The sequence below is a fragment of the Epinephelus lanceolatus genome, chromosome 3 (genome assembly GCF_041903045.1).
Source record: "Epinephelus lanceolatus isolate andai-2023 chromosome 3, ASM4190304v1, whole genome shotgun sequence".
In the NCBI taxonomy this organism is placed as follows: Eukaryota; Metazoa; Chordata; class Actinopteri; order Perciformes; family Serranidae; genus Epinephelus; species Epinephelus lanceolatus.
In genome coordinates this window covers 19,279,931-19,300,503 of record NC_135736.1, presented here as the reverse complement: position 1 = coordinate 19,300,503, position 20,573 = coordinate 19,279,931, and the positions used below count along the sequence as shown (strand labels likewise).

The 20,573-nt window shown below is 41.8% G+C and overlaps 2 protein-coding genes across 3 annotated transcripts; one reads left to right on the top strand and one right to left on the bottom strand.

The window, feature by feature from the left end:
• Positions 1 to 2,390: 2,390 nt before the first annotated feature.
• On the bottom strand, positions 2,391 to 9,241 carry crtac1a (cartilage acidic protein 1a). Its single transcript, XM_033623175.2, has 14 exons — positions 9,103 to 9,241; positions 8,278 to 8,486; positions 7,992 to 8,188; positions 7,755 to 7,891; positions 7,455 to 7,611; positions 6,711 to 6,845; positions 5,845 to 5,981; positions 5,629 to 5,765; positions 5,411 to 5,493; positions 5,120 to 5,220; positions 4,847 to 5,015; positions 3,011 to 3,156; positions 2,723 to 2,762; positions 2,391 to 2,629 (listed from the first exon to the last, which is right to left on the bottom strand). The coding sequence occupies exons 2-14, from the start codon at positions 8,475 to 8,477 to the stop codon at positions 2,622 to 2,624; spliced, it is 1,647 nt and encodes a 548-aa protein (XP_033479066.1). The 5' UTR covers positions 8,478 to 8,486; positions 9,103 to 9,241; the 3' UTR covers positions 2,391 to 2,621.
• Positions 9,242 to 9,513: 272 nt separating this feature from the next.
• Positions 9,514 to 17,430, top strand: r3hcc1l (R3H domain and coiled-coil containing 1-like). 2 transcript variants are annotated; one of them, XM_033622885.2, is made up of 7 exons: positions 9,514 to 9,642; positions 10,057 to 10,549; positions 10,760 to 10,947; positions 11,131 to 11,201; positions 13,758 to 13,853; positions 13,969 to 14,109; positions 14,958 to 17,430. In XM_033622885.2, the coding sequence occupies exons 2-7, from the start codon at positions 10,079 to 10,081 to the stop codon at positions 15,008 to 15,010; spliced, it is 1,020 nt and encodes a 339-aa protein (XP_033478776.2). In that variant the 5' UTR covers positions 9,514 to 9,642; positions 10,057 to 10,078; the 3' UTR covers positions 15,011 to 17,430. The 2 variants fall into 2 exon arrangements, with proteins under 2 accessions (XP_033478776.2, XP_033478777.2); XM_033622886.2 differs by lacking the exon at positions 9,514 to 9,642 and adding an exon at positions 9,767 to 9,902.
• The last annotated feature ends 3,143 nt before the right edge of the window (positions 17,431 to 20,573 follow it).

The window sequence follows — 20,573 nt, the reverse complement described above, 5'->3', positions numbered from 1 at the left end:
GTCGGCGACTTTTATGGTGGAATCTTAACTTGTAATGTTACTTAATGCATGAGGTGAAGACTTGAATCATCTTAAATATTCCATATGAGAACTTTGACCATTACTTTAGTTTTTATATGACATACACTTTTAGTAATGAGTGGATCTTCAAGCTTTTATATTTATTCATTTTGGCCAGATTATGTGAACTGCATATATTCTAATTCTCACTCAAAGAAAAAAAAAAAAAGCGTTACAGAGCATCTGTGGGCTCTGGCAGGACTAAACCCTCAAGCTTACCTTAGAAGGACTAAATGCACAAACCTGCTATTTTTTAAATAACCCATGGATAGAGAGACTCTCACTGCAGCCTGTTTTATTTTGTTCTGAAAATGTCTGCGTGCAGCCTCATTCTGTAGACGATAAACGAGATGCATACTTCCATCTGTGTCACCGATAATGAGGAAATACAGTGAGTACTGGACAGAGCAGTGGGTGACAACAACCCCACCCACATTCAAGGGCACTGTTTGCGGAGGAAACGCTAGGGTCTAGGTACCATGTCTGAAGGGTCACTTTTGGTTCCAAGGTACCATACCAAAAGTGTTTGGTGGAAACGGGGCTTAAGTTTACAACTAGCTGGTGAACATTGTGGAACACTGATGGACTCGGTTGAAAAAGCCACACTAAAGTGCCCTCTTGAGTGGCGAAAATGAGAGGATGTGCCCTATCAGCTGCCCTCTTGAATGATGAAAACGAGCGGATGTGCCCTCTTGAGTGATCAAAACAAGATGATGTGGCCTTTTGGATGAAAACGAGCGGATGTGCACTTTTGGCTGCCCTCTTGTCCCCATGTCATGCAGTAGGTGCCCTTTTTACCTTTTCGCCCCTGCCCTTCAAACATCCTGAGTCTGTCACTATTGTGGAACATTGAGTTGTTGACAAGACAGACATTTTTGTTAGGATATAGTAGAGCCAAAAGCAGAGTAAAGATTGGACTTTTATTCATCAGGTGAACAGAAACATGACTGAATAAACAATGTTGCATTGTTACTGCTGGATGTGTAAATACGCAACAATTGTGTCAGGTGATAATATGTCAATATTGTGCTTGTTCTGCTGCCCCCAAGTGGCCACAAAATTTAAAAAGAAAAATCAGTCACGGCTGCTTTAATGTTGTCAAGCAGCTACTCCTGAGTTTGATACATTCAGAGTGCTTTCTCACAGCTTGTTTGATGTTTCAGATCCCCTTTCATCATTTGTCTGGCCTGGATTTCATTTAAACCATTGACTGTGTGGATATGTTTTAATATTTTGAAATTTACTTAAAGTTACTAACTGGAAAATAGGTGCAAGGACATTTATTTTATGCACCAAAGCCCTTTCTTACTGAAGATATTTTGACTTGTCACAGTAGGAAAAGCATGTGTGGACAATAAAATGAATGAACAATGGCTAAATTCCATTTAGCTCCTTCACTTTGAGGGTCCTGGTATTGTGCATGCTGGCCATCTGTCCTAACTCACCAGGACATTCCATTTAGTAGCACTCGTACTTTTCCCCGCTGTGACGAGTCTGTGGAAAAGGCCTGTAATAAATATTAATCATAATGATTTTAATTCTTTGCATGCACTAAAAACATCAGACAATAAATGTCAGATTAAAAAACTTGCAAATTTGATGTCCAGACAAGCTTTGGTCGGGAAAGGTCCCTCATGTTTGCATGCATATACAACACTGCAGCACTCTCAGCTGGGTAAAGAGCATGATATTGACCCAGTCTTCATTCACAACACGAAGGGACTGCTGCATGCACCCAGCTCACCAGAGCAAACAGACGACAGGATGTTCAGGATGCATTCTGATAAAACAGACTGACTGTTACTGCACGTCACAGGAAGTCAAGTCTTTCAGCAAATGCTTGATGCAGCCTGTCTTACTATACTGTTGTTACCCTTGAGACTACCATCCCCTGAGACCTGCCAGTGTAGAGAGCACCATGACAAACTGTAGCAAAACTGAGTTACAACAGGAGGCTTCAAACGTAGAGACAGAGGTGGAGCGGATGCCATCGTAAAATGGAGCCAACGCTGCATGAATGTAGGGACAGAGGAGGAGAGAACAAGAAAAAATGGTGGGGAGAAACAAGGAAAGGCAGACATCAGATTAAGACAGCACAGTATGGTTAAAACATGGAAGGAAGATGAGAAAAAGGCAGAGGAGAGGTGCAAGCTGAGGAATAGCTGTACAGAAGGCTATGTGATTCTTCCAGCTGGTCTGTGTCAGTCTGAGCTCACATCTTGTTCTTACTAGTTCATTTTCAGATGGCTGCAAATGGAGATGGAGAGCATCACAAAGCACTGAATACATGTGATTTTTTTTTGTACCTTTGAAATGATATTCTGACCATATTGATTTGTATCACTTTATTAAGGGAGTTTGCCATGTCACATAAAAAATAACAATGAGCTAGCAGGAAACAGCTAAAGAGAAAAATAACAAAATGTTAGAGCTACTCATAGAGTAAGGAAAACAAGGCTGCTGTCTTAAAGTGCAGAGGAAAAGGAAAGTCTTTTTAAACCACGTTTTCTGTAACATTGCATTTTCCAAAGCAATTTTTATTGCATTTAATATGATTGTCCTCACAGACCTGTAAAAACAACAAAAAGGGAAATTAAAAGGAATAGTTTTATTTATCTGTGAAGCACTTAAAAAAACAGATTTAATTGTTTTTCATTCTTACCTGCACAGCGGCCATTCTTGACAGTAAAGCCTTCACCACACTGAACAAAAAGAAGACAGAAAGTCATTGGTTTTCAACATTAATATGTTGATTCATTTAGATTTTGCAGACAAAAAAGGATTTTGGTGTCTTCCTTTATCATTTAGTTGCAGAACTGCTTCCAGTTGAACTTAAAAACTTTTGAAATCACCACAGTCCGTTTCTAACAAGTTAAGTTTAAGGCCACTATCACACTGACTGGAACATTACCCGTGTTCATAATTCATGTCGTGGATCCGTTCTGCGTACCTGTGTGTCATTGGCAAGCAGCAATGCTTCCCCTGCTCTGGGATAGGCTACTTCCACCACTGAGTTCATTTCACCAGGCTGAAGGGTTCGAGTGGTGGAGCTGCCATCGGGCCAGGAGACCTCTAGTACCGTCACCTCATCGTTTCCTGGGAGTCATGGGAAGAAAGAAAATCACATCGCTACACAGGAGGAAAAATAACCCTTTGACAAAGTTATATCGCTTTTGAAAAAATATTTGCTCTTTTGCTAGGAGTTACATGTGCGATAGATGTCTGTTCATTAGCTTGAAGCTAGAGCCAGGAGGCCATTAGCTTAACTTAGCATGAAGAGTGGATGAAACAGCGGGTGTGAAACATGCCTACTGTAGTCAGGTTTCCATTCAACTGTAATGCAAATTTTAACAGACTTTTCCAAAAGTCAGCAAAATCAAATGTGAATTTATTTGCTTTTCTACGTGAACGTAAGGAGTTGGTTTATCAAGTGACAGGGTGCAACAAGTTGACGTTATCAAAACAGACACCAGTCAGTGGATGTATAATAACAAAGAGCTCACTGGACAACTAATATTACAGCTGTGTGTGTGTGTGTTTTTTTTAATGTTGTTTTTTTTCAATGTCTTTTTAATGTCATTTTGTGTATCTGTACGGTGTCCTTGAGTGCCAAGAAAGACGCCTTCAAATAAAATGTATTGTTATTATTGTTGTTATTATTATTATTATTATTATACATAAGCATGTTAAAAGCCATCCCGAGACAATGAATAGAGCTTACAGTGGGCTCTGCAATGATGGTGATGTTACGACATGAGTTATTCTCTGAATCTGTTTCCTTTGCACTAAGACACATTTACCTTTTATATGCACCAAACTTTCCCTGTCCCCCAAGTGTAAAAACTTTTTTTTCAGTAGTTTGTGATATCTTTTTGAATTTTGGGCGTCTTGAGTTTGCCAAATGATTAGCACAGAATGCTAGGGCAATGGACAATGTCTTCATCGAGAAATTGCTGCAACAAGTAAGTCCCAGTAAAACCACATACTGTTGTTTCCACTAGCATACTGTAGGAACAAGCTAAATACATGTTAAAGGGAAGGGGCAAAAAAGGGCAAATTCAGAGCGAATGCTTTTTTGGACATGGTTCTCAACACAGAGGTGGCTGAGCCAACGGCTAGCAGCTAACAGTGCTAACTCCATAAACAGTGCTTAATATCATCAACAGTGCTGACAGACCTAACTGTGTTAACCAGGGGGGAACCGATGTTTGGGGCACAGTGCAAAGCCGCAACGATGAGCAAGCCAGTGGGACATACACATGCACTAACATGCACGAGTGGCTGGATCAGCTTACCATAACAAACCACGGAGAAACTTGGATTACAAAACACACACAGAAGTAGCGTGACTTCATTCTCTGCTAAGGTCTTCATTACTCCACTATGTCTTTATATAGCATAGAGTGGTCTGCTGCTATATTGATGCTCTGAATGTTGCAAACAAAACATTTAACTAGTGCACATTTAGGGGTTCAGGTGGGTGCATTTTTGAACTTTGGACTCAGGCTACGTTTTTTTTTTTTTTTTACCTGCCCCAGTCTTTATGCTAAAATAAACCTATCTCAGAAGATGTAATATCTATCTTGTACCTCTCAGTGAGAAAACAAAAAAGTGACTTGCGTATGTCTCAAAATTTTGAAATATTCCTTTAAATCAGCCTGTAATAAGAAACCTCTGTGTAGACTGAGTTTAATACATGCAATAAATATAACTAAGATATACACGTTGGAGTTTTGATGTCTGTGGATTATTTACAACTTTATCATTAAGTGTAAAAAGAAGTCACCTAATCCAAAGTGTGCAACCGGTTCCATCTCACACAGGTACCCCGAGCCTCCATCGATGATGCGTGTGTGTGCTCCACTCTGCCTGGTGAAGGCTGTCACCTTGGCTCCCCGAGCAAAAGAGCCAAACTGTGTGCGAGGGATGACCCGCAGCCAGTTGTTGGAGGAGCCCTGATGAGGTTTGACAGTTCAGGTTGTGACTCTTCTAGTTGCTATAAATAAATAAATACACACACAAACACGGGACACAGACACACACAAATACACATACACACCTGTGTGACCTTGAAGACAGAGATTGGCTGCTGGGCACTCTCTCCATGCGCCAGCAGCAGGTCCAGCTGTCCGTCCCCATCCAAGTCTGTCACGGTGCCACCTGTCCAAAACAAACAGCACTTTTACTGCAGTGACCTACATATTAGCTTCACTGTGCTGTTTATCTGACAGCTGTGTCTCTGTAAATCTCATCCAAACAGAGAACAGCAGAGGTGTCACATATTCACTTCAGGTTATAATATTTTGAGAATAAAATGGATGAATGTCCTCTGTTCTGAGGTCGAGCTGACCTGTTCCTCGCCCCTGCGGTTCAGCAGCGTCTCCCACATTCAGCTCCTGGATCAAAGGGTCTGCATCAGCTCTCCTTAACACCCTGCAAACAAACACACAAGCATCTAAAAATAGCTTATAATGTAAACAATTACCCAGCATGTGTTTTACTGCTAGTTTTTTATGTGTTTGATGCGTCTTATTAGACTTTGGGTAAACTTAACAATTAAAATGTTACCTGAACAGCTTGTTGGGTGCGTTGCTTTTGTAAGCAATGTTGTTAAAAAACACCTCCAGCTCTTTGTCGTTGTCAAAGTCAGCAGCAATGACTGTGCGAATAGGTGAGGGAGCTTCAAATCCTCCACTGGCTATATCCTGCACAAGGGAACACTGTCAAGTCTTGCTTTATCAAACTCACTTCATCTTCCTTCCACCGTCCCTTCCCCCGCCTTACCCGGAATTTAGAGTCGCTGCCCTGCAGGAAAAGTCTGTGTGGGCCGTTCCAGTTGCCGTAGACGATGTCTGTCTTTCCATCGCCATTAAAGTCAGCCAGTGCTACTCCTCTGCCATGCTGGTACCGGTCCTCCACACCTTAGGAAGTTGACACAATGATGAAAGCCTTAGTGCTGGAAAAATAACATACTGTATTTGAATGTGGATTGTTGTTAAGTGTGTAGAATTTAAAATTTCCGCACACTGGTGACTCCTAGTGGTTGTATCAGACAATGCATTTTTTAGAAACCCTGAGTAGACTATATTCTTTGTGTTATAACCTCAATATTTAAACTTACCTCTCTGGTTTCATTAAATCAAAAACTTAAAACAAGAAACAAAAGTCTCCAGCCATGTTGGTTACTCTATTAAGGTTGTACTTGAACACAGCAGCAGTGCTTTGAACCAACCACCCACATGCTAACATACTGATGTTTAGCAGGTACACTGTTTACCCTGCTCAACATCTTAGTTTAGCATGTTAGCATGCTGATATTTGCGAATTAGCATTGAACTCAAAGTACAGTTAAGGATGATGTCATCAGTTCTGCAATTATATTGTTTAATCGGTCAAAAACAAAATGATTTTAATCGCAATCCACTGAATTGTTATTGAGACAAGTAACTAGCAGACTGATACTCCCAACCTACACACACTGGTAGCCTTAACAGGGCTCGAAGTAGAACTTTTGGTGCAAAACTAAAACTACAAACACTGAACGATATATAATTGATTCAAGAACTAAAATCTGTACTCAAAGACAACATTGAAGTGAAAGTATATCAACTCCTGATGCTCTGCTTCTTCCCCCTCAGTTTCACACTCACCTGCCTGTCTGGCCATATCAACAAAAGTCCCATCTCCATTATTTTTGAAGAGGAAGTTGGGTCCGTTCTCATTGTCGCAGAACACATCCGACCTCGACGTGCTCAGGATTGGTCCGACCACCACACCGCGTCCACCTGCACAACAAGCAACCCATGAATGCTTCAGCTGATTTAGCACTGACTTCCCGTCTCCAAATCTGACTTCTGACCATAGACTGTATAAAAGAAGTGGATGTAGCCACCGTGTCACCCAGTGGTTTGAGAACTACTGTTCTGAAGCCATGACTTTGGCATTTTGGCTGCTGCCATTTTGGTTTTTTGGAGCCTGCAGTGACCATATTTGGATGAGACGAAGGAGCTGTAAAGGAGTGAGGGGTGGATCTGACTGAGAGCCCAAGGACACTGCAGTAGTGGCGACTTGTCATTTACAAGGTAGCCACACCCTGAAGGATACCCTGCTTTATCGCCTGTCTTACTCTAAATGGGACCATCATTTACAAAATGATCGTCATTCTGTATTGAAGATCTGAAACCAGCGTATGAGACTGCAAACTTATTAGGAGAATGTTAACTGAGGTAATACAGGAGACAGAATTATTTTCTCATAGACTTCTATAATTGACTTTTTATTGTTTTTGGAACCAGTGGAGTCGCCCTCTGCTGGCCATTAGAAATAATGCAGGTTTAAGGCACTTCTGCATTCACTTCACTTTTTAGACCCAGAGATAACCCCTTATTCCTAACCTGTGAGCTTGTTCACCCCGGCCACGGCAGCCACGTCAGACAGAGTGATGATGCCCTTCATGACATCACTTGCAGCCTCATCCATTTCTAAGAGAGCGTGGGGACCGATGTTGGCCTTGGCGTAGTTGGCCACATAGATCGAGTACCGGCCTGTTCCCTGCAGAGCAATACGTGCAAAAGAGTGAGGACACTTTTATTTGTTGGAAAGACTTGTGAATCATTAAGAAAACATCAGAAAAAAGGGGGAACAGATGAAACTGTGGGTCTTAATACGCAGGTTTATGAAGTGGGTTTACTGACCTTTCTGTCAACACATGCTACCGAACGTCCTGCCATGCGATTAGCGACCCCACGACGAACATTGACCTCGTCCCCCAGAAGATCTTCAAAGCGGCCGTTCCGAAACTTGAACATCTTGTCTGAGTAAGTTGCCCGTCCTGCATTAAAAATAAGAGGAAAAAAAATCATTCAGTTACTTGAACTTATTTGCTGGAGTTAAAAAAGGTTGAGGACATATCATAAGAATACACCATTTACCAGAGTAGGCATTGTTTGTGTTGAGGAAGTAGATCTCCTCACGTCCATCTCCATCCACATCACAGGCAGTAACTCCAATAGCATTTCCTGCTGGGTCCCTCAGGGCGTTGTATGGAGAGGTGCTGTCATCAATTGCAATGTTTACCAGTCTGTTCAGAGTTTGATTGTACTTCAGCACCAGGTTGGGCCCATTGTACCTGAAGAAAAAAAATCACATACATTTGTTTAGCACATTGCTATGCATAGTAATAAACATACGAAACAGCTAAACATTCCAAACACTCACCCTGCCACAACCACTTCCAGGTCGCCATCACCATCCACGTCTGTTACAGCCATTCCATAGTTGAGTTGTGTGGGATTGTGCAGACGGTCAGGAGGAAGCATCATCTGTGTTACCACCTGAAACATAGGCTGAGAGTTCTGGGCGTGTGACTCATACCAAAGTCCGACGAGGAGGAGCACCAACATGCCTGAACCCCACATCACTACTGCCTGGTGGAACACAGAGCAGGATTGGGTTATGCATTTCAATTCATGATGCAGATGATGCAAGAGTCTTTTAGATAAAGCAGCAAATATACTGTATAATGGTGCTGTGCATGAATAATGTATTTACACGTCAAAGTATTAAACAGCCACAATTATCTAAAATGATTAAAAGTTACAATCAAAGCACACAAAACTAAAATTTGGAGGAGTAGGTTAGAGTCTCCAAACACAATTAAAATTAGTAGAAAGCCTCAAAAGAAGGTACATTTAAGTGTGAGGTGTTTCTCTACAAATCCACCAGTGAACACCATTATGGTTTTCCCATTTCAAGAAAGTAATCTTACATTTGAAAATTAATCGCCTCTAGATGCATGCATATCCTCCATAAAATCGTCAGTTTTGCATCTGCACTAGTATTTGCATACAAATTTATTAATGCTAAGTTATTAGTGACACTTTCTGCATTACTGATAATTTCTGCATTACTGATAATTTCTTGGTAAACTGTTGTCAATAAAAGGTGCACGATATTATCTTGCAGCACTGATACCTGTTTCTATTCAATCCAGTGTGTGCAGAGTAGCGTGCAGGAATTTAGTTACTTGAAAATCCATCTTACCTGCCAGCTCAATCAGGGTACAGAGGCAGAGATGATGTGACTTTGCTGCACTGATGAAAAAGCACTGAGCGCTGTTATTAAATCATTTATCAAAGACTCTCCACCTTACACAACTTCAGCTTTTAAAATTTACGAAACGGCTTGTGTAACGTGTGGACGATTGGCCAATCAGCGAACAACTGTGCGCCTAATCAGAATGTTGACCAATGGCTGACCTGCGCTTCTGTGTGCGTGTGTGCGAGAGGCGGAAGTCTACTCTGTTTGTAGGCGCCGCTACATAAATGCATTACTGCGACGGCACAGAAACAACACATTCAAGCGACAGCACGATAATAATTTCCACCGGGTGTGAAATCCTGACCGAAAAAGACAATAAATATTCAGTTGAAAAACAAATTGGACTTTTACAAACGTGCGCGCGCTCTAGTGTAGTCAAGCTGCAGCGCAAAGCAAGAACACTATCTCCCAGAATGCTTTGCGTTGCCCTACGCCTGCGTCAGCAGCGCGACGAAAATCTGTAGCCAAACAAACCGAACACGGGTAAGCCGAAAGAGCAACAATGATCACATATAATTCTGTTTAGAAATGTTTTAAATGAAAATAAATAGCAAGAATTATATTTTAATGGATGCTGATATTAACTTAATGTTTATGACCTCAATAAACAAGCGTTACAACCTCAGCGAGTGGAAGTTACGTTAGCTAAATTGGTAAGCTAACTAGCTAACAGCAATGTAGTGGTCATTGAAACTAGTCAGATTTATAGACTCTTCTCACGGAGGAATCAACTAGTTCAAGAAGTAAGAAAAAACAAAACAAACAGTGTTAAGCCCATCAAGACTCGCTTGGATATCTGTTAATCGTTTTGCAAGATTTGATATACTAACGTTATTTTCACGTTTAGTATGTTCACTGCATTGCCTTTCCCTCTGTTTCATTTCCTCTGTGATCCAGGTAGCTGTAATATAGTTTAACAATGGAGTCGGATCACACAAAAGACAACTGTGCTCCCACCCAGCCAACACCAGTACCTCCCTCCCAGTCAAAGAAGCCAAGTCAGGCTCTGTACGTCCCCAAGCAACGACTTCAAGGCTCCAAAGACAAACCTCAGACTCAGGGAGAAGCTAAACCGAGACCCAGACCTCGCTACACAGACAAGGCAAGAAAAAACGCCAAGAACAAGAAGAGCAAGGCTGGAGCAGGGGATAAGGAGGCTCCTGTTGGAGGAGAGGATGGAGGAGAGACACAGAATGGTGATCCTGATGTAAAGGAAGAGCGGTTACAGGATACGGATGTGCAGGTTAATGGGCAGACGGACTCAGCCGATGTGGAGGCAGATGTTACCTCACGGCTGGAAGAAACAGCCACTCAGGAAGAGGAGGAGGACAGTTGGGACACCTTGTTTAATGATGATGGAGATTGTCTGGATCCGCACCTACTTGAAGAGGTGAGACTTTGGGCTGGGTGATACAAAAAAGTAATAACTGGAAGAACCTTCCTCAAAATTTACACACACTCATTTGCAAGTTTATTTGAACATCTAGCTAAAACGTATGCAGTCTAACAGGTGTTCTCATCGCACACTTGACACTCACAAATTTCCCTCTTCTCCCACCTGTTCTTATCTGCTCTCTCTCTCTCCTCACTTCTTCTCCAGCTGGCTGTGAAGGAGGGTAAAAAGAAAGAGTCAATCCAGGAGCCCAGGTTTGATTACTACAACATGGACCGAGATGACGATGACGACATCGACCTCACGGAGGATGAACTTGCTCACATTGTAGAGATCTACGACTTCCCTGTCGAGTTTAAGACGGAGGACCTTCTCAAGTTATTTCAGTGCTACCAGTATGTATAATTTGGGTCTCTTTTCCTCACTGCATTTTAAGATAAACAATCCTATAATGAAATCTCAGTGAATGGCATCCCTGGTTTATGTGTTGCATTTGAGAGCTTCAAGACTCAGAAGTATCGGTTTTACCTTCCTTTGGTTTTAGTAACAGTTTCTGTATTACTCACTGTGTCTTTAAGGCAGAGAGGCTTTGACATCAAATGGATTGATGACAAACATGCCCTGGGCCTCTTCTCAAGCCCCATTGCAGGTTAGTGAAGCACTGGGTAACATAAGAAGTGTTTGAAGGTAAAGAATACATAACATTATTATCTGCTGGAAATATTGATGTGACACTTTGCCATATCACAATGGGAGGAAAACTGTTTAAAGGGGATCAGTGGACATGAGTAGACCCTCATGGAAAAACTCAACATAATTAATATAAAATAGGACTTAATTGCTGAGCTGTTATGTTATTGTAAGTTATAAGATGAAACATGTTTGAATCTTTTTTTGATGTTGTCTAACAAATGTGCTTTTCAGGCTACTGAATTTTTTAAAAAGCATAATAACTGCTTCATTTATGCCTTATGTCCACACTACTCTGGTGATTTAGAACCCCTCAAATGGAGACCTTTGAAAATGCCAGGGAACCCCTTTTTTATTTTGAAAACACCAGGGTTGCATTTAAGTCTGGACAGATGGAATGGGAGGCTTTTGAAAGCAATGACACAGACACATACAGTACAGGCCAAAAGTTTGGACACACCTTCTCATTCAATGCGTTTTCTTTATTTTCATGACTATTTACATTGTAGATTCTCACTGAAGGCATCAAAACTATGAATGAACACGTGGAGTTATGTACTTAACAAAAAAAGGTGAAATAACTGAAAACATGTTTTATATTCTAGTTTCTTCAAAATAGCCACCCTTTGCTCTGATTACTGCTTTGCACACTCTTGGCATTCTCTCCATGAGCTTCAAGAGGTAGTCACCTGAAATGGTTTTCCAACAGTCTTGAAGGAGTTCCCAGAGGTGTTTAGCACTTGTTGGCCCCTTTGCCTTCACTCTGCGGTCCAGCTCACCCCAAACCATCTGGATTGGGTTCAGGTCCGGTGACTGTGGAGGCCAGGTCATCTGCCGCAGCACTCCATCACTCTCCTTCTTGGTCAAATAGCCCTTACACAGCCTGGAGGTGTGTTTGGGGTCATTGTCCTGTTGAAGAATAAATGATCGTCCAACTAAACGCAAACCGGATGGCATGGCATGTCGCTGCAGGATGCTGTGGTAGCCATGCTGGTCCAGTGTGCCTTCAATTTTGAATAAATCCCCAACAGTGTCACCAGCAAAACACCCCCACACCATCACACCTCCTCCTCCATGCTTCACAGTGGGAACCAGGCATGTGGAATCCATCCGTTCACCTTTTCTGCGTCTCACAAAGACACGGCGGTTGGAACCAAAGATCTCAAATTTGGACTCATCAGACCAAAGCACAGATTTCCACTGGTCTAATGTCCATTCCTTGTGTTTCTTGGCCCAAACAAATCTCTTCTGCTTGTTGCCTCTTCTTAGCAGTGGTTTCCTAGCAGCTATTTGACCATGAAGGCCTGATTGGCGCAGTCTCCTCTTAACAGTTGTTCTAGAGATGGGTCTGCTGCTAGAACTCTGTGTGGCATTCATCTGGTCTCTGATCTGAGCTGCTGTTAACTTGCCATTTCTGAGGCTGGTGACTCGGATGAACTTATCCTCAGAAGCAGAGGTGACTCTTGGTCTTCCTTTCCTGGGTCGGTCCTCATGTGTGCCAGTTTCGTTGTAGCGCTTGATGGTTTTTGCGACTCCACTTGGGGACACATTTAAAGTTTTTGCAATTTTCCAGACTGACTGACCTTCATTTCTTAAAGTAATGATGGCCACTGGTTTTTCTTTAGTTAGCTGATTGGTTCTTGCCATAATATGAATTTTAACAGTTGTCCAATAGGGCTGTCGGCTGTGTATTAACCTGACTTCTGCACAACACAACTGATGGTCCCAACCCCATTGATAAAGCAAGAAATTCCACTAATTAACCCTGATAAGGCACACCTGTGAAGTGGAAACCATTTCAGGTGACTACCTCTTGAAGCTCATGGAGAGAATGCCAAGAGTGTGCAAAGCAGTAATCAGAGCAAAGGGTGGCTATTTTGAAGAAACTAGAATATAAAACATGTTTTCAGTTATTTCACCTTTTTTTGTTAAGTACATAACTCCACGTGTTCATTCATAGTTTTGATGCCTTCAGTGAGAATCTACAATGTAAATAGTCATGAAAATAAAGAAAACGCATTGAATGAGAAGGTGTGTCCAAACTTTTGGCCTGTACTGTACGTTTTCCCAATTGGGTCTCGTCAGTCACAATGTGTATATCCAAAACATGACAGCCAGGCCCACAAACCTTTTGTGATTTCATTCAGTTGTGTGGGTAATGTTACTCACTGTGATGTCGCTGTATGCGCTTTGTAACGACTCCCAATCTGTTTACGGCTACCTTGACCGATTTATACTTATGATGTGGTAATTTCAGTAACTGTTCCAACTCGTTGTTGGTCCAAACAGAGATATCTCTGGTCTTACTTTTTGTCATCTCCATAGTAGCTTCCTGTTTACATCTGCACACACACACAGCCACTGTAGTTAATGGTCATGTGATGCGCATTTTCAGGCGTGTCAGTATAGACAGCGATTATTTCTTAAATGGGGCTTAAAACATTAGTGTGGATGTGGCATCAGCTGTCTCAAAATAAATAAAATAACCTGTAATTCGTTCCTTTTCTATTTTCAGCTCGTGAAGCTTTAAGATCCAAACATCCACTGATGAAGCTGCGACCACTCTCCAAATCCTCCTCTGCCACTAAGGCCAAAGCTCGTAGCTGCTCAGGTACAAAACCTAGCTATGTGCCTTTCCAGTTCCTTCTCAGTTTGCCCTCTGTAGCTCACATATTTAGAGACTAATATTATATTTCTCCCTCATTCTTCTCTCTTCCCATCCTCAGACTACCTCCTGCCTGCTAAAGAGAGACCTCAGACGAGTGCGGCACTGGCTCGCAAGCTTGTGATCGGTGCCCTCGGTGTGAAGAGCAACCTGACGAAAGAGCAGCGCGAGGCAGAGAGGAAGAAGCTCCAGGAGGCGAGAGGTATGTAACAGAGATTGCTATATTCAGTTTTTGATTTACATCTTCTTTATTTGAAGATATTCTGTGGTCAGCAGTACACTTTCTTTTGAAGGCCAGTTCTCTCTACTAGGGAGCAGACGGCTGAAATACTGCAGATCCTCACTCTTGGTGGGCTGTTGCAAACAGCAATAATGGGTTTAAGATGTGCGTTTGTCAAGCAGGGTGTCATTAAGAGAACATTGGCTCCCAGTCAACCCTGAATCCCCGAATAAGTAAACAAATACTAAATCACGTAACAGTCCTTAGCTGATTGTCCTGGTCTTTGCATCACAAGGTTTCCACCACAAGTGGGAGCTGTGCAGCCGCAAGTTGATACCAAGAGAAGTTGCTCTCCGTCCACTGCTGTGCAGATCATAACAGGTCTATAATCGGTCTATAATCAGCGCAGCAGCCATTTCCCTTCACAGATGGAACATAAGTATATAGGCACAGAAAACCACAAATGGCTGTCCACTGAAGAGCCAGTCAGGAAGTCAGAGCCTTGAGTATAGAAAACTAAAAAAAGCCTCTTTTGTTCTCAGCATGGGCGAACTGCTGTGCTGTTTATTTAAGGTCACAACACGCTCAGTAACTGTCAGTGCAGACGTGCATCATGTGCTGAACATTGTGTCCTTGGAATGGACGCCACATACGGTCGTATCCAGAGATAAATTTACATCCGGCTCTTCAGTGTGCCTTAGCTCTTCCCTTCCCTGCATGTGGCGAAGACAGTGATACAAATTTAGGGCTTCAAATCACCCAAGTCTTGTTTAGATAAGGGCTTTCACTGATTGATATTTTGAACCATGTCTCCGTTATTTATCTTTCAGAACAAAAGCGGCTGGCAGCCAAACAGAAGGAAGATGCTTGGGAGGGGAAGTGACTAAACAGAAAGCTACTGTTTTATTTTGTATTTTTTTTTAGAATCCTTGATTCAGCAGAGGCTAAAGTCTTCTCCATTTCCTCTCCTGCTCTGTTTTTGTCAAATGGCCACTCCTTCCTTCCACCACACTTCCCAGAAGTGGATTCCAACCATTTCTCCTTCTTTCTGCCACAGTCCTTCTTTTTGCCTGCAGAGTTACATCAGATGAGATTGTCCTGCTGTTGATCTCCCACCCTTATCTTCACAGTCTGTCCATGTTGCCTCTGTGCCATGGCCGAGCTAACACAACAGACTCACCTGTACCACAGTAACCACAGTCGTGAAGCACTGAGTCTAACCGTTTGTCGAACCCAACTAAATACACCTAATGCTTCGTGTTTGTTTTTATATGAATTTTTTATGCTTTTAAATCTGACCCAAGGAAATCCACGTGTTAATGTGAGGGAGGCAAAGTTTTTTTGTGATATGTCCCGTAATATATATATATAATATAACTCACTCACGCTGATTCAGTACATCATTAAACCCTATGTGAAGACATTGTTGAGATCCCGTTAGCTCGTCTATTAAACATTTTCTGAGAAGTGAAAAGCCTCTAAAAAAAGCTGGTGCTGTTGTTCTTGTCTAGCTTCATGGCTGTTCTGTCTGTGTTTTGTGTTGTGTGCTCGTCTGTACACATTTTCAACAAGAGAAGTCTTGTTCAAACGGGACTGATGATGATGATTGATGATGAGGATAATATGGTTATTCAATCTAAGGAACAAACTTTAGCTGAATAAGCTTGTAGTTGACAGGCAGCTTGTTAGCCAGTAAGAAATACGCATTTTGGGGGTTTGTTGGGAGAAAAAGTGTTATTGTGAACACTGAAACTCTCGAGGAGTCCTACCTCAATGGTGTGTAGGCTAATGTATCCATCTTATATTGACGAAACATTCTTTTGAGGCTAAAACAGATTTACCTTTTCAAGACATTGTGAATAACATTGTATCTGTTGCTAGTATATTTGAAAACTACATCCTCAATAATAAGTAGTATGGACTCTGCACAGCGACAGATCTAGGGTCAGTAAACGTGAATGATACTCATGAGCAGATATTGTATTTTTGTGAACTAACTTTTTGATCAATGGAAGTTCAGCTGCAAGTCTAATTTGGTGACATGTCTCCGCTCCAGCTGAAGTATTACACAATGTATTAGTTGAGGAAGTTTGGAAACGTTCTTCAATGTTCCTCAACGTTTCTTTTTTTCCTATGTTCCTGGAAAGTCGATATTTCCGACTTTTCAACCAGAGAGAGACTGTTTGCTTAATTCCTAGTCAGCTTCCTGAAACACACACACATCCAGGCTCAGGAGACTTTAGTTACAGCTGGAGGCAGCTGCCTCCTCTGAGGCTTCACCCAGCCAACCACAAACCATGTGACTCTGCGTCTCCTTCACCTCCTCAGCCAATAATTAAGTCTTATTCTCCTGCCTGGGGAAAGCTGCACATTTGCCACTTGTTATACCACAAATTAAATCAACTCATATCTTCAAAATACAATTTGCTGTTAACTTATGGCCTCACTCGCTGCTACCTGTCAGTGGGTATGTTGTGCAACAGAGTGCTGAGTACATAAATGTTAGACAATGTGATCATAAGAGTATGTGTGTCAAATTCGACTCTACCAGCACAGCATATCCATGCTTCAGTGCAGTTCATTACAGCTGTGAGGAGCCCAGTTTGTGTAACAGTTCAGATCATTGCCTGAAGGCGACAGAGACACACTGCCACGTGGCTCATGGTGGGCTAATTAAAGTGCTGCAGCCTCAGATGAGGCACCATTACATGTTCTGCTTTTTTCATCTCTTTTTAAATCAGTGGTTCACGATGAACGTGATAAGTTAATATTCACACTATTGAAATACATCTCTGCAGGTATTAATCTCTTTCCAAAGTTTACTTGTTTCCAAAGATGTATTTACAGTAGGAGTGATGGAATTATTTATTGTCAGCACATCAAATACAGTGTTGAGGCTGATGAATATGAGTTTTACAGCATGTGTTTCAGGTGTTTTAGGCCGGACATAAAGCAGGGAATATTAACTAGTGAGAGAAATACTGTTTTATTCAATAGGGAAGGTATTACAAAATGTGATGTAACGTTTGTTAACGTTTTCAGGAACATTATAAAGGTAAATATGCTAACAAGATGAAAGTATTTTTTTATTTTGATTTTTACTACTTTACTTCTATGACATTGAGTTATTAATGGTTTAGTGTGCGTCACTCATACTGTCATTTATTTAACCTGCTGATGTCTGATCACCAAATTCTCTTCTGAAGTCAAAACAGTAGATACAAGATGTATTTTATGTTGAATTGTCATCACTCTTTCTAGTGTTCAGATCATGTTGTGATTTATTAAACCCTTTTCTTCTTATCTCTGGTTATGCTATTTTTTTTAACTGCCGACGTCTCAGCAGGTGCACACGTGACTTTCTCTTGCACAGTCGACTTGCATGATTTCCAGCGTGGAACGAAACCAAATGTGGACAAATTTTCATAGTGAGTTTGCCAGAACAGAAGTGGACCTCCCTGCATTCTGTTGTTCTTGCTGCTGAACTGCAAATACAGATTGTAGCTGCTCTTTACCATCATCGTGTGAGATCTGAGCCCTGCCTATAATCTCATGCTTTGCTGTGGCTTCACGAGGAGGTGATGCACCGCAGAGCACAGTGGCCTGCTGCGTGCTTCACACACAATCATTAGATTAACTACATAAACACAAACCACTACTGAGCAAGTGGTGGTTCTGAGTGCCAGCTCTGCCTCAGACACGCTGCGTGTCATGGAGCAAATTAAATGTGAGGCATGGTCCAAATGAAGGACTAATCTAATGTCCCACCACAATAAAGGACTCTGGTGGTGTAGGGTGATGAGTTTTCCAGCACCAAACACTGTCAGCAAATACACCTTACATCACCCTGCTCCCTTCTTAAAATACAAAGCTTTGCTACTAATGATGCTCAAATTGACTGATCACCACCTGAGCAGTAACAGTATTATTATTACATTTATCTACTTACAAAGACATGTAGGCGTGTTGCAGTCTGATAATAATGCACACTTGATTTAAGAGAAAAAATTACAGTCTTTCCCATAAAAAAGAAAAGTTGCATTCATAAGCAGTAAAACACACTGTTCCTAAATTTAGCACACTCAAAGGCTTTTTAAAACTTTGCTGATACAGCCTCACTGGATTTGTAATGAGTAGCTTATGGTGGCTAATGTTAGCTAACTTATATTGCCATATAATGGACATTACTGATTTGGTGTTCAAAATCATATACCAGCATACTTATGTAGTATGGTATCAATGTAATCAAAAATGTAATGTGTTCACACTTAATAATATGTGGATTTTGTGTACGTGGGAAATGGCAGGAATTTTAAAGTACGAGACGTAAGCTTACTGGGCATACTCCAGTGCCCCACAATGCAATGCATTGTCACTTCAGACTGCGCAATGGCCACAGACTAAAAATAATGGACGTAGCCACCGTGACATCACTCATGGGTTTGTGGACTCCCGTTTTGAAGCCTCAAGTTCGGCACTTCAGCCAATATGATCTGGAAGTTTTGGAGCCAGAGGTGCCCACATTTGGGCGAGAGGTTGAAGCTGTGGAGAAGCAAGTGGTGGATTTGACACAGTCTGTGGCAGACAACCTGTCACTCAAAGCCACCATCCTTAATTGCTTTAAGCTGGCGGCACAGTGTTGCAGTGGTTAGCATTGTCGCCTCACAGCAAGAGGGCTCCTGGTTCAAACCTGGGGTGGGGGAGCCCCTCTGTGTGGACTTTGCATGTTCTCCCCATGTCAGCCTGGGTTTTCTCTGGGTACTCCGGCTTCCTCCCACAGTCCAAAGACATGCAGGTTATCTGGTGACTCTAAATTGCCCGAAGGTGTGAATGTGAGTGTGAATGGTTGTCTGTCTCTATGTGTCAGCCCTGTGATTGTCTGGTGACCTGTCCAGGGTGTAACCCGCCTCTCGCCCAGTGTCAGCTGGGATAGACTTCAGCCCCCCATGACCCCTAACAGGATAAGCGGTAAGGGAAAAATTAATGAATGAACTTTAAGACTTCATTAAATGTATATGGACGAGTTATATAATAATTCAACCCCTGTAGAGTTGTCATGAATGGGGAAATTAGCTGTAGATACCAAAACAGTTTTTTGTACCAGGCTGTAAACATGTTTATTGCTGCTGTAAAGTTGGGCATTTTAACATGGGGGTCTATGGGGACTGACTGCCTTCTGGAGCCAGCTTCTATAGATCATTAGGTGAAATGGCACTGTATTGGCTTCATTTTTCAGCCCTGGAGGTTGCTGCTTGGAAGCGACTGGTGTTGTGCTAAAGACTGTTGCCTGATAGATATGTTTCTTCCTACCTAAATAAAACAGGGTCAATTATACAGCAGTAATAAATGTAACACGGCTGCCCTTTTTGCTGTTGTTTTCCGTGGGAGAGGGGCTTGAGTTTGTTTGGTTGTGTTTGATGGAGGATTTTGTTTTTGCCACTTGATGTCAGGAATAAATGCAGATCGCCTCCAAAGATATCCACAGTCTGGACCTCTTCATATCAACACAACGCAGACATCATGTGAGTCCACTGGTTACATAAACATGAACCAAACCCTAACCCTTTGGACAAAAGTATTTTTGGGCCACATGGCATCACAGGACGGATCTGGAAATTGTAATTCCGCTGTTTGGCCACAGTGAAAATGGCTTCAAAGCCAGGAGCACGTTTGGAATGGAGGGTGTAAGTTTTTAAGTTTTTATTTTTCAGGTGAGAAAATTAACTATTTAGATTCCCAAAATGTGGTCAGTTTATCCAAGCAAGAGCTGCTTGGGAAATTAGCTGCAACATTTTCGGACATGCGAGAACTGCTGAGCGTAGTTATTTTATATTTCAGTGTGTACAGTCTGTTAGTAATGGAATACTTAATTGTACAGTTAGTAGGCAGTACGTACAGATTGAATATACAGGCAATAAGTTAGTATACAATTCCAAACACAGCTTTTGTCACTCGTCTCCCTTTGTGCTTCTGCTACAACAGCATAGCATGTAAGCTAAATGCGAAACAGTATTTAGCATTAAGCATCATCACATAGCCTAACTGTCACTCGTAGCTGCAGTGGCTGCAGAGGCAGCTCCTAAACACAAGTCCTGCTTTAATCATGGGGCTTGTGGGTTCATCCTATAGACTGTATTGAATAATGTATGTATCCACCATGATGTCATCCATTGGTTTGTGGACTCAAGTTTGACATTTTGGTCGTCTTGGGTTTTTGGAGCCAGAAGTGACCCAAGGTGACTGTATTTGTATGAATTTAAACACGTGAGATATTTAAAAATTCAGCCCATGTACAATCGTACAGACCAAAACTATTTTTGTACCAGGCTGCTGTGAAGTTTTCGAGCCAACCTTAAGTGGTCATTAGAGGAACTACTATTTTTATCAATTTTGCGCTGGCCTCATTTTTCAGCTCTGGGGGTTGTCAGTTGATTAATATGTAGGCC